Source organism: Microtus oregoni, unplaced genomic scaffold, assembly GCF_018167655.1.
Source record: "Microtus oregoni isolate MIOR12 unplaced genomic scaffold, Mior012 000031F_ref0000149, whole genome shotgun sequence".
Lineage (NCBI taxonomy): Eukaryota > Metazoa > Chordata > Mammalia > Rodentia > Cricetidae > Microtus > Microtus oregoni.
Window position 1 is genome coordinate 14517007 of NW_024543090.1, and position 13771 is coordinate 14530777.

Here is a 13771-nt window from a genome sequence, read left to right on the forward strand (position 1 = left end):
TAAGAATTTTCCAGGAGAACCAGGTTTCCTCAAGGTCAAAGTACATAATCAACACTTGTCCCCTCAGAGGTTCTGTCCTGGGTGGACTTCAGACTTCAGAGGGTTTTCTTTGCCTACACCACAGTAGGAAAAGAACCGACACACGTATTCATTCTGTCTAAATATAGGAGTGAGCACAAAGGCTGATATGGACAGCTCAACATTTCCACAGGGACTTAGTGATGGGCTACAGTCAACAAAATATTCCAGAGGAAGTAAGGTGTTGACACTTCCCATTTTAACTTGGCATACCAAACCATCAGGGATTGACTACCTAAACAATGTCCTCTTTCGCAGATGCTGTAACCAAAATCCAGTATCTGTAAGAGTTTTGCCTAGAATTATGTTTCTAAGTGTTTGTAGCATTAGGACCAAACCTAAACCTTCTGTCTTTCAGCTTTGCTGTCAACAGTCACCTGCCACAAGCGAATCTGCAGGAGGGATTCTAATGAAGGTTTTGATAAACATTTGCAGAAAAGGGCCATTTACCAAGACATTTGTTATTGTGTGAGCACAAAAATATTATTGGTTTCATAATAGGAGTTGATAACCAGCAATAGATTAAAAAAATGAATGAGGGCAGCTTTCAGAATCTGTTACTGATTTTCTCCCTTCTAAATAAAAAGCAAGGTCAAGTCAAACTAATTAAGAATTTAATGGAATGAGACATGCTACCATTGCACTATGAGATCTCCAGTTAAGAATGGGATGATGGGACGTCCTAGTTTTGCAAACCGAGTGATAGCGGGGGCTATCCTCAAGCTAATACTCGGAGAGGCAATGGCCTTGGGAAGGCATTGAGAGTTTCTGACAAAGTCACCACACCAAAGGTCGAACAGCTTGGGGCAGTAGCTCTTTACCAACAAGCACAAAGAACGTTTATATTTTCCTACCTACCGCGACTATTAGAGGGTAGCCTGGCTATGCTACTCTAGGGTTTGGTATACATGTAGGCAAGGTAGGATTAGATCACCAGATGAACACAGGTAACCTTGTACTTCTAAAAGGAAAGCCTTATAAAGTAGTCCAAAGACATAATGAATTACTTCTTATTGGAAGTGAACCATTAAACAATTTATTTCTTTTTTAAAGGTGTAATTTTTTCCCTTTTAAAAATTGTTTTTATTGAGCTACATATTTTCCTCTGCTCCCCTCCCTTCCTCTCCCCTCCCCTCCTACCCTCTCCCATGGTCCCCATGTTCCAAATTTACTCAGGAGATCTTGTCTTTTTCTACTTCCCATGCAGATTAGATCCATGTATGTCTCTCTTAGGGTCCTCATTGTTGTCTAGGTTCTCCAGAATTGTGATTTGTAGACTGGTTTTCTTTGCTTTATGTCTAAAACCCACTTATGAGTAAGTACATATGATAATTGTCTTTCTGGATCTGGGTTACCTCACTCAATATCATGTTTTCTAGATCCATTCATTTGTCTGCAAATTTCAAGATGTCATTATTTTTTCTGCTGTGTAGTACTCCATTGTGTAACTGTACCACATTTTCCTCATCCATTCTTTGTTTGAAGGGCACTTGGGTTGTTTCTAGGTTCAGGCTATGACAAATAACGCTGCTATGAACATAGTTGAGCGTATGTCTAAAAGTGTAATATTTTTAACATTGGAAATGGGTATCAAGCTGATTCACAATGTGCCCATTTCCTCCAGAGACTTTGTTCCCTTCCTATTAAAATGCATTCTCAATCTGAATTTTTCCCTTGGCAATTAGAAAGGGAACACAAAGACCTCAATTCAGAGGCTAAAACTAGATGATGGGTTGGGGCAGCTCCTTTGTTTCTGTAATACAGAAATGTCTGTGGACATTTAGGGGCCCAGGAAGAAGGTGGAAAATACTCATTTAACCTTCTTCATTCTGGAGGAGTTCTTACATAGTCCCTAAGCAAGAGTTCTGCCATTAAAAGAAAAGCCTTCTGGAAACCTTCATCAGTAACTGTGTGATTTGTTGTCTGCTACCTGGAAGCATGTGATGTAGCTGATTCCTTTTTGTTATGCAATCTCCTGTAACTTGATGTGATAGCCGAGTGTCCTGAACTTGGCTGTAAGATTAAAAAAACTACACTAAAGTATCCTGCTTTGTAGGTCTTTTACACAAATAGCATAATTTAAATCTTTGCCTCATTGGCTGTTTACAAGGTCACATGATCCCCAGTAACTGCACCTAGCTTCAACAGACATAGACATGTCATTTTCAAGAAGGGTCAATACATGATAAGCATGCCACATCACATATGAGAATTTCTCTAGCAAATGTTCTGTGCATAGTAGTGCCCACTCTAAGGACAAGGACAAATGAAAGGAACCTGAACCTTGTTTTAGAGTTAATGGCTATTGTATACATAATACACAGAAATAGAGAACCCCTGTGAGGGTATTTATGATGAAGGGTCTTGCAGAGATAATATCTTTCCAGGCCACATTTCCTATCAATGTTAGAAGGTTGAATGTATTAGCAAGATGCCTAAGCTTATAAAGTCAAACATAATTTTAAGCTTCCAGGTTATGGATAAAATTAACATTCACATTGCAACCATGCCCTTACTTATATATAGGTGTGTATATATATATGCACACATATACATATTTATTTAATCTCTCCTTTTAGTACTACAGGACTGACACTGATGAAGTCAGAACTCTTATCAAAAAACGTACAGTTGGTAATCGTGTTCATCAAGGGCTATCACTACTAGAGGCACTGTGTCACTTAGTGTCAGAACTCATTTGGAGCTAGGCAGCACTCGATTTGATATGTACCAGGTCATTTCATAAGGGAGTCTTTCTTTTGTTGCACTGTGAACTTTTCTAAAACAAAACAAAACAAACGAACAAAAAACTTGTAATAGAAGTTAGGGGAGAGATGACATAGGAGCTGAACCTCTGTGCACTTCGTCAAGCAGTTGTGAGCACTGATTTTCTTTGGTTATCAGTCTGTGTGGAAGGATGCATTTGAGGGAGGTGGAAATTAAGGCACAGAAAAGACAATTTATTCTAGAGACAACCTTGTGAGGATAGTAAGGACTGAGAATATATCTGTGTGATTCTTAGGCATGCTGCTATACTACAAATTAGTTATTTTTGGATGGTGAAGGGATTGGGACTTTGAGGGAAATGAGCATTGTTCGTGGCTCCACATCATGATAAACGCTCATGAACATGTCAGAAACTAGAGGACAACAAAAAAAATCTGAAAATATTTTAATATTTGCATGCAAGCATTTTATTTCAAATACCTGCTATAGAGTTGGCTTCATGCCAAGTGTCAATTCTTTGGTAATCTCCCCAAAATAAAATTAATAAGATTAGATCAGGAGGAGATGATCCAAAGGTGAGATTAGCTTGGGCACTTTCTGAAAGGTACTGGACCTTTCTGCCCAGAGGCCCTCGCAATTAATTCTCCCTTTCAACATATAGCTGGCTTGCATATGCCACTCGCTATAGCTAAGGACATTTCAATAATAATTCTCCACTGTTAAATTTGGCTAGGTATCTTTGTTAGCAAGAGAAATTGCTGCAGAATGGTAGATCCTTGCAAAAAGCTTCTGTACACGCATCATGCAAAAGTGCAAACAACCGAAATCATTTTTTAAAATGCCGAGTTGCTACACAGCAGTGAACAGGTGCAGCACACAAGGAACAATTTTTGACTAGAAGGGAAAAAAATTACACTCTTCAAGGCATTCTGTTTGGTGGCAGCCGTGATCATTACTGAAAGTAATACTTATTTAAAAGCAGTAAATGGCCATTTCCAAACAGAACGGCATGTCATCAAAAGGAGGCAGCCTCCTGCTCACACATCCCCAGGCTCCCCTGAGTCTCATTATACTCTATCGTGTTAGCTCTCTTCCTTCTTTATTTTTTCCTTCTTATTTTTTAGACTTCTTTTTCTTCCCTGCTGAGTATTATCTTCTAAAATCAAATTAACAGCTAATAGTAAATGTGCACAGTCACTTCAGGAAAGCAAAAACAAACAGACACGAGAGATTATATAAAAATAGCATTTCTCACACTAAAGACTAGAGCCCAGATGGAAGTGTGAGAGGATTGCAAGTAGGTTGTAGTGCCTGAAGCTGTTATCTAGGTAACTGTTTTGTAGAGTCATTAAATGCATGCTAAAACTATAATAATTTTGAGAAATCATTTCCATCTGTGTTCTATCTTTAAAAAAACTCTTCTATTTCTAAGATTTCCAGTGAAGAAAAGTAATAATAATGTTAATAATAAGATAGGAAATAACTATTAGATCTTGTTTCGGTAAAATATCACAAAAAGGAAATATGATAAATTTTAGAGACAAAAATTGATATTGTGACTATTATCCAGTGGCTAACTAATAATATAATGTCATGGATCTTTATTTTGAATGAGTTTTCAAAAGAGTAGATTTCTTCAATGAGATTCAACGTATAACTATCTAAATATTATAAAGAGCAGATGTATGTTAAAATGCAACTATATTGAACAAATTTCTGCTATAACATAGATGGTAATTAAGAAGGCATTGTTTAATATATTCCAGAACTAAGGTTTCAATTTCTTTAAATTGGTCTTTTATCTTATTTTGTTTTTTACTGGTCCTTATTTAAGACAAAGTTAACATTAAGACTGTGGATCAAATTCTTGGCAACAAAGAAATTTACTTTCTTATTTATAGGATTTTCTGAGCAATTTGAGATAAATGATAAATATCAAGGATCCCTTCGGAATATTCTCTTTGAATATAACAGGACAAGACAATAGCCAAGGATTCACTCTGGGCATCAACTCAACTCTCTTTACCTATTCTGGGTCTACTGAGTGCTCAGGATTGAGCAGAGCAGGTCTTATTTGATACCAACAATGGTGATATTTAAAATCAGTCAAGTTACTCATCAAAGAAATCTGGATATGATGAATCCTTGGGAAAAGAATAAGCAAGTGTTTTGTTGCTGTTTCATCAAAATCGGCAATGCTTGGTGAGCTACATGGAGACACGGAGTGCTGAGGTCAATGCAAGAAGGAAGTGAAGTCAAGGGGGTGGAAAAAGGACTCATGTCAATGCTCTGAGAAACAGAGAAAATTATTATCAGATTAATCTAATCAGAAAAGTGAAAACCACAAACCTTTGGCATTTATGATCCTAGAGATGTGGACACTCTAACTATATAAGTTAGAACATTCTGGCTTTAAGCCTTCAGGGGTCTTATCTAAGATCACATTAAGGTCTAGAAAATGACCAAAATGTAAACATGAATTCAATCATGTCTGTGGTCACTGTTTCTTTAATCACAAATGTATTGTGAATGACTTTATCAATGTCAAATTAGAATAAACTATGTTTCTTAGTAGCTGCACACTGCTCCTCACCATGAGCGGCAAGCTCTCTGGGACAGGAGAAAGAAATTCAAACTTGCAATGGGAGTGCAGAGTGAAGAGAACAGCCTTCGAAAAGCTTAGTGTCTTCATGCAACACATTTGCAGGGTCAGTGGAGGCTGCTGGGTGGATCAAATATCGAAACTGGTTCCTTGAAGGATAAGGAGGGATTACACAAGGGAAGGGAGAGGAGGAAGAGGAATGCCGGGCCACACTGAGGAAATAGCTGACAGGATCAGAGGCAAGGAGGACTGGCATGTTGGAGGCAGTGGGGGGAGTTTATGTGTCTGGGACACTGAGTGCTGGTGGGATTTAGTGACAGATGAAGCAAATGAACAGGGCTCACCAAATACTGTAGGGCTTTCAGCTGTGCTGAGGAGTTGGGAATTCATCTCAAAGAACGGAGAAATGAAGGAATTTAAAACAAGTGCAAGCAATTAATTGGGCATTTTAGAAAGGAATTCATGACTGGGGGAGGACTTGGAGGAGGCAGTCAGTACAAAAGGAGCAAGAACAGTGGTAGGCTCTTGCAATATCCCAGGAGACGGAGTTGACATCATCAGGTGGAGCATGGGGAGTTAGGATGGGGCAGAGATATTGACTTTGAATATCCAGGGCACTACAATTATAGTATTGGATGGTAAATAGACATAAATGAGTCTGCCCTTAGCAGATAGGAAAATTATTCTGAAATATTTGAGTAATCAACTCCCTGACTGAAGAACCTTCTGGAAGATAATAGAGTGCCCTTCTCAGTTTAACAGTCATGATAACAGCATTTTAAGCCAGCCCTGTATTTTTCTCATCATCAGTGAAATCAACCTGAATTCTACGGGACACCTCTCTCAACTGTTGTAACCTGGTTGTGTTCTGCCCAGAGTTATAAAATCTCAGTGAGATTCTCCATGTAAAAATCACCTTCAGTGCAGGCATTTTTAGTCTCAAGGTGCTCTTGGCCTCTCCATGTTCCCCAGTAAACTTGGGAGTAAGAGGCACAGAAGGGAGCCCAGCCGGTGATAGTGGTGCGCTCATCTGTTTTCTGAGGGAAGTCGGTCAATCCAAAGGAGAAAGAATTAGAATTGCTGAGTAAGAGGTATCTAAACTCAGAAGAAAGGCTTCCTATCTCTCCATGGAGGTCTTCCAGTCCTGAAGTGGAAGGATGAAATGCCAAGTATGCTTTGGGGCCGTGGGGTGTCTAATGCAAACTCAGGGCACGATGCAGGTACTCACCCCTTCTCCGCCATTTTCAACGGTGTTGGCAAGCATTTCTTGCAGTGCTCTGACAGATAAGGACTGTTCCAGCACGAAATTGCAGACACAGAGATCTGGAGGGATGTACTGTGGAAATAAAACCAGAGTGAGGATGCTTTTTCGTATCAGTCAGGGATCAGTCACACAGGGGCATCACAATGGCGCTGGCCCCTACCAACTAAAATCACAGCTGGCTGGACGGATAGAAATGTAACAAGGCAGCTTTCCCAAGTCAAGATGGGGTTTAAGTTGGATCATAAAGGAAGAAAAGAAGCAAAGCTTCGAGGGAACAGTGGCCAAATGTCAGGATCTGCTCGAGTGAAGACGGGTGGTACAGAAGGGCGAAGAACACACACGGCCCTGTTGAAGAAGGGACAGGAAGGAAAGGGGAGGTTCATCTACACTTAAGACTGATGTCTCCTCGGCAAGAACTCACAGGACAGAACTAGACAAGGTGTGGCTCTAGATTACAACGGCCCACATAGGAAATCTGCTTATTTGTAAAGAAAACCTGGATTTGATCGTGCATAAAGAGGCAGCAAGGGGATTAAAAGCTACATAAACATAGGTCTGAACAAGGAAAACTTATGACTCATATAGTAGCCATTATAATATTAGAGTCACTTAGCAGGGATCAGTTATCATCATGACACTAGCATTGTTCTGGATATTTCTTACCAATGACTAAAGCTCCTTCCCTGAATATTGCTGGCAATAGCTAACGCTCTTCAAGTGAGCCTGTTCTCCACATCAGGTATTTTCCTAAATGTTCTGCAAACGTTAACACACCTAGTCTGTATCAGCATCCATTAAGATCGGTACTCCTAATGCTCCAGTTAGTAGCCCAGGGAATGAAGGTATAGGACATTCAGGTCATCTGCAAAAACACTGTATTTGGCTAAGTCAGATTTACACGGAGGCAGTCTGTCTCTAGGGTTCAAGCATTTAACCCTATACTGTTCCCCATACTAATGAAGACAGTAAAAATTTCTTTTTAACAACTAGAAAATTTTAGATTAGCAAATATTTAAGTACTACATTTCTGTTTGATAATGAGAAAGCTAGAAAAAACAAGGCCATTGCCCTCAGGACCTTACGGTCAAATTTCAGAGTACACCCTCTTCCTTGGGAAAACAACATGTGACCGTCCTCAACGCTCATCCTTCCTTTGATAGTAGATCAGCATGACGAGAATAGCACCAATGAGAATGTGGGGCTGCGAGGCAGAAGATGGTCATGAGAGGTGCTGCTGGCAGAAGGACCCTCACAGACAACGGATGTCCTTTTTCCAGAGTAGCCTGGCTAGTCTTGTAAAACCCTGGGTTCACCCTTCAACATAAAACCTGTTTAAGGAAAAATAATACAAATAGCAAGATGTCTTAACTGACAGAGTCATGACCTGAATCACACAATCTTGAGCTGACTTGTAAAAGGAGTTAATCATGAAATAACCAAGAGAGGCACAGTTGCATCCAGATAGCTGCGCACGATGGTCAGAATATCCTTCCTCTGTGGGTTCATGGCCTCAAAGCTGATGTTAGGGTGTCTGTATCTGAGCATTGCTCCACATGGGTACTAACGATGTGTATGTCTCCCCAAAAGACCTTGCCTTTTGTGCTTCTAATGGAACACTTTCTTCATCTTTGTGAACTTTTCTAGGGAAACAGAAGGGAAAAAAATCCCCTAAAAAGGAGATCTGGTCTATCCATGGTTTGGGAGGGAAAAAGGATCACCTTATCCCAAGCACGTCCCATATAACTCATAAATATTCATAAAACCTTTAAAAGAGTACACAGCATAGACCCCACTGTGCTGTTATGCCTGCCTTGGGACAGCCCACGCCAGTCTCTCTTTGGAGTGCTTACTTTTCTAAGTAAACCACTTAACTGGGTCTCTCAAATACGTCTTTCCTATGAGGAGAACAGACAAGCAGTCCCCACCCCCACCGTCTGCTCCTCAGGATAGGAAGCAGAAACTGACAATGATTCCTAATGCTTCAGAATGGAAAACCGTTTCCATGGAGTCTGATTTAAAGGTAAAGGTAGCCCATTACTAAGAGCTAGATAACTTCTCAGACTAGTGTTTTCCATTTTAAAAACAGAGATGATGGAATTGACTGTTTTAAGTTACTTCTATTTTCATGTGTTTGTATATTTCTCATCTCTTCCCAACCTCAATATGCTGAAAAACTAAGAATTTGCTGTCCTAAATGTAAGATGATGTACTATTTGTTAGACCTACTGGGATTGTTTTCAATAAAGTGTTAAGACTCCATCATTAAAGTATTAATCTAGACATGGACCATCCTATCCCAAAGCTAGCTTTGGTGACTTCTGTTTTGAAGTACTTTGTCACTAAGGCTTTGAGGGACTAGTTTGCTGTTTCAGCTCTTTCTCCACAGGTCTGCCTAATCAGAAAAACTAAAAGCCTAGTTGTCCCAGAATTCTGGGTGTACAGGAATTTTCCCGGTTCTCATCCTAACAGTTTAACCGAGGAGAAAGGGTACGATGTACAAAGAATATCACCGTATCTTCAATTCACAGTTGCTTTTTCTTTGCTTTGTTTTCAAAGTGCATTCCTAAAGCAGGTGATTAATTCATTTTCATGAGAATCAAGACAGAGGCTTCTGAGGCTCATCTCTCTCAGAGCATTGTAGCACTATTATGGGCAGTATGCAAATACATGATCAAGTATTTCCCTGGAGACTTGATGCTGTAAACATATACCACTGAACACAGTATCCCAAAATATGCCATCTTGGGAGATTTTATATAGCTGTGTCTACCTGGAATTCACCAGTTTAGAATACAGAACTCATTCAGTCTTTCGTCCTTCTTGACTTCTTTAGACCATGTGATTTGGAGAGTTTCCTTTCAGAAATATCTGCAGTTAAAGTTCATATTTGAAAGGGGGCTTTAAATTGGTCATTTAAATGGTCTCATATGTCTTTAATAACTAATCTATTTAACTGATCCCCTCAACAGCCCCAAGTATCCAAGACCTTTCCTTATAGGAAATTACCTGATTTATCAACCTTTTCTCTTAGTATGGTTTGCTTGGAGGGGAGATAGGACCTCTTGTCTGTACCGTCGTTCATTAAGATGGAGGGCTGATGATAACATAGACAATTGGCATGCTACAATTGTATCTGGCCTTTCCCTTCAGGTACTAAAATTATCAAGAAAATCTTACTTTCATGAATGGCAGGAATAGGTACATTTAAGCAGGGGCTAGTTTGCATCAGGAGTATGTATCTCAAGGTGAATAGATCCTTATGGTTTTGTTTCTGTATTTCTAGCATGCGGTCCCTGCCTGCAACTCTTTATATTTGGGAAAGTGATCACATCATTTTAATAGCACACAGAATAATGTGTGGGCAGTGTCAACGGAGAGAATAGAGTAACAGAAATATCTGAAGAAAAACAAAACGCAACTTGTGACATGAATGAGCACGGAGTCATCTGATCAGCTATGCCAGCTGCCATCCTTAATTAAACTCCAAACTGGACCGAGCTCCCACCTCTATACCCCTAAAGAATGAGCCAAGGCCACTCGCTCATCCAAGCTCATTTGTCTGCATCCAGGAGAGTCCCCCAGGACGCCAGCTCATTGTCTCGATGCTCTGGAGCCTCTGCCTCAGTCACTCTGTCTGCCAGACATGGGGCACATATTTGATGATTCTCAGCACGGAGAGAAAGACTCTGTTGACATCTGTTCTGAAATAGTTCCTCATCACTCTCCCAGCCCTGTCCTTAGCCTACAAAAGCATTTCATTTCAAAGTGTCCTACAGAGAACCTTGAGATGCCAGAGCCCTGGAAAGCCAGAGACAAATATTCATTTAGCCCCACTATGTGCAAAATTGCAGATAGGCAGGCCTAGTTATCATCCATGCTCTGTAAACTTACACAACAGCATGGTTCTTCTGAGGCTTGCTGCAGCCTAGCTGGTGGGAATCTGATGCCCTGATTAGCAGAGCATTTCACATTTCTTTAGCACCCAACAAGAGCCATTTCACATCGCAGTAGCTCATCTTAGTGAAGCCTTCAAAGAAGCCAGGAGATGAGCTAATAACAAGGAGGAGAATCATCGCCTTCCCCTCATAAAGTTAACTACCGTCTGTTTTTCCTTGTCTAGGTTTTGAGGTACAGGAGTTCATCGATTTAATAGGCAGTGTGGTTTTTGAAAAACTGGTCTGATTCACTTAGTGCCCTTGTATGTAAAACAGTGAATGTTTGATTCTCTGTAACCCTTTAATATCATCTAGATATGTATGGCTGGTATTAACTACAGCTATGGACAAACTGCATTGAGCCTCCCTGGCTGAGTCATTTCTCCAGACCTCCTGTTCAGGAATTAAGAGACTGTTGTTGTGATCCCATTGTTGTGATCTTCTTTGACTTCTCTGCTAATGCATCTGTTTCACACAGTGTCATATCTCAGGGATGCATCTTTTATGTGAATAGATGCTTCCAACACAAGTTAGAATGCTCTGTGCACAGTGATACTGTTGTAGGATGGCCCGAGTTCAAATCTCTGCCCTAAAAGCTGTCAACTAAATGATGTGGAGCAAGTAACTTGGTTTCTCTGATCCTTAACTTTCTGTTTTGTAAAATCATATCTCCTCAGATAAATGTTTCAGGTTTGAGTAGCTTAAAAACTGAATGCAGTTAATAGACACTTGAACTATGAAAGAAGACATAAAGCCAATTGTTTTTCTAGTTTTAACTTTGCTGTATATTTTTCTTTTTTTTTCTTTTTGGTGGTGTATAAGTGCACACAATTACATTTGATAGTGCAACTGGAAAATCCAGTGTGCATCTCCACAGCTTCAGAATGACTATTCTAATAAAAGTTCATTGACGTGAATAGCCCGTGGATCTAGTTAATCTCACTGTATAAAGTTTTTGACTTGTAAGTTTTTTATAAGAAGGTTTTAATATTCTTAAAAGTTCAAAATTGGGGCTATTATTTAGTAAATACTTAATGTTAGACAATATTCAACAAAGGAGGATGATTTGAACTATCAATAGTCAATTTAAATATTCATTTATTTGTAACCTTTGGCTTTGAAATCATTATTTCAAGGTAGTCTCTAACTGTAGTAAGAGGCTGCTTTTTTGTTTCCAGGCTGCCCGGTAGCTCAGACCCAAAATAATCACACAGAAACTTTATTATTTAAAACACTGTTTGGCCTATTAGCTCTAGCTTCTTATTGGTTAGCTCTTACATATTCATTTGAACCCATCTTCATTAATCTGTGCATCGCCACGAGGCTGGGTAAAGTTCCAACGTCTGTCTTTGGCAGGGCTACATGAACTTCTCTTTCACTCTGCCTTCTTTTTCTCAGCATTTAGTTTAGTTTTTCCCACCTAGCTCTACTCTGCCCTACCACACAGCCCAAGCCAGCTTCTTTATTCATTAACCAATAAAAGCAACACATAGATAGAAGGACCTCTCACATCATCTAACCTTCAAGACTTTGTGGGCTAGTGAAATGTTAAGAAAACAAAGAGATAATTCCAGACTGTTAGACAAAGTATCCATATCTGAGTAAGAAAGGCCACCAGAAGAATCAAGTTGAAGGTGATAGAAGTGGGTAAAGGTGGTGATGGTGGTAGGGTGGGAGTGGAGGGGTTGGTGGATGGTGCATGAAGAGTTGGTTGTGTATAAAAAAATGTTTTTGTCAGGGTAAAGCTACCAAGACTAGGAAGTTAGCAGTGAGGTAAAAGAAATAGGTGACGGTGTCTTGCATCTTATCTTTACAGCAAGTCACATAGGAAGTAATATGATCCATTGTTTGCACCTTTGGGGGTATACTGTAAAATAATCTACACCAAGGGAAAGACATCTTAGGAGATCATTCTAGTAGGCTATGACTTGAATTAAAGAAGAGGCAGTAGGGATGGAGATAATGGATATATTTAGAAAATCTTGAAATAATTAGGAAGATTTGGCATGGTGACTAATTGGATATGGAGAATAAGGAAAGAGAGGGCAACCAGGTTCCCACTGACAGGATAGGGCACAAATAGTCATCAGTAAAGCTAAACCATGGTGAGATCACAGTGAAAACAAGTTTCACTCAGGACATTGCCCACTACAAGAAGGACCAACAGATTATGGGTGAACTCTCTGTGATAATGTGTGTGTATTTCTAAGATATTTGTAGAGATACACTGATCAGGGAAAAGAGGAGTCAGATACTGGGATGTATTCTCACTAAGGGGAATTACCAAATCCATCTAGTTGATTTCACCTCCTTTCCGAAGTTCCTCACATAACCACTGTCTAAGTAAGGAAGATAAAAAATGTATGTTCAGTGTTGTACTAGCTACTGTGTGAACAAAGAAGCAAAGTGAGACATATTTTCTATCTTATAGTGAAACTGTAACCTATTTGAAGAAGCTTTTCCTGTGCATCATGATATTTTATAAATAAGACCAATGCACAAAGACACACACACACACACACAAATATGTTAAGAAGTTTAGTATATACTAAACTTAGTATATAGTATATATAGTATATAAAGACTGGTGTGAATCCTTTCAGGGATGTTGTGATTAAGAAAGTAATCCAAGTCAGAACTTGGTCAGAAGTGATAAAGATGTTTCTTAGAACCTTCATCCAGTAACTGATGGAAACAGATGCAGAGACTCACAACCAAGCACGAGGCTGAGCTCTGAGTTCAGGAGGCCAGTCAGAGAGAGGGAGGAGGGATTGTATGAGCAAGGAGGGAATCAAGATCATGACTGGGAAATCCGCAGAGATAGCTGAACTGAGCTCATGGTAACTCATGAACTCTAGACCACAGCTGGGAGCCTGCATGGGACTGAGCTCTCTGCATGTGGCTGACAGTTGTGTAGCTTGATCTATTTGCGGGGCTCCTGGAAGTGGGACCAGGATCTATCCCTGATGCATGAACTGGCTTTTTGGACCCCATTGCATATGGTAGAATACCATGTTCAGCCTGATACAGAGGGGAAGGAGCTTGATCCTTCCCCAACTTAATGTTCCAGGCTTTGCTGACTTCTGGGAGACCTCACTTTCTCTGAGGAGCTGATGGGGCATGGGTTGTAGAGGGGGAGGAGAGGAGGGAAGGGAACTGTGGTTG

The 13771-nt window shown here is 40.0% G+C and overlaps 1 protein-coding gene across 1 annotated transcript in view; it reads right to left on the reverse strand.

The window, feature by feature from the left end:
* Positions 1-13771, reverse strand: part of Ryr3 (ryanodine receptor 3) — a 522546-nt gene that overhangs the window by 321689 nt on the left and 187086 nt on the right. The window contains exon 3 of the mRNA XM_041678998.1: positions 6636-6743. Within this exon, the coding sequence (XP_041534932.1) occupies positions 6636-6743 (108 nt within the window). The remainder of the gene's footprint in view (positions 1-6635; positions 6744-13771) is intronic.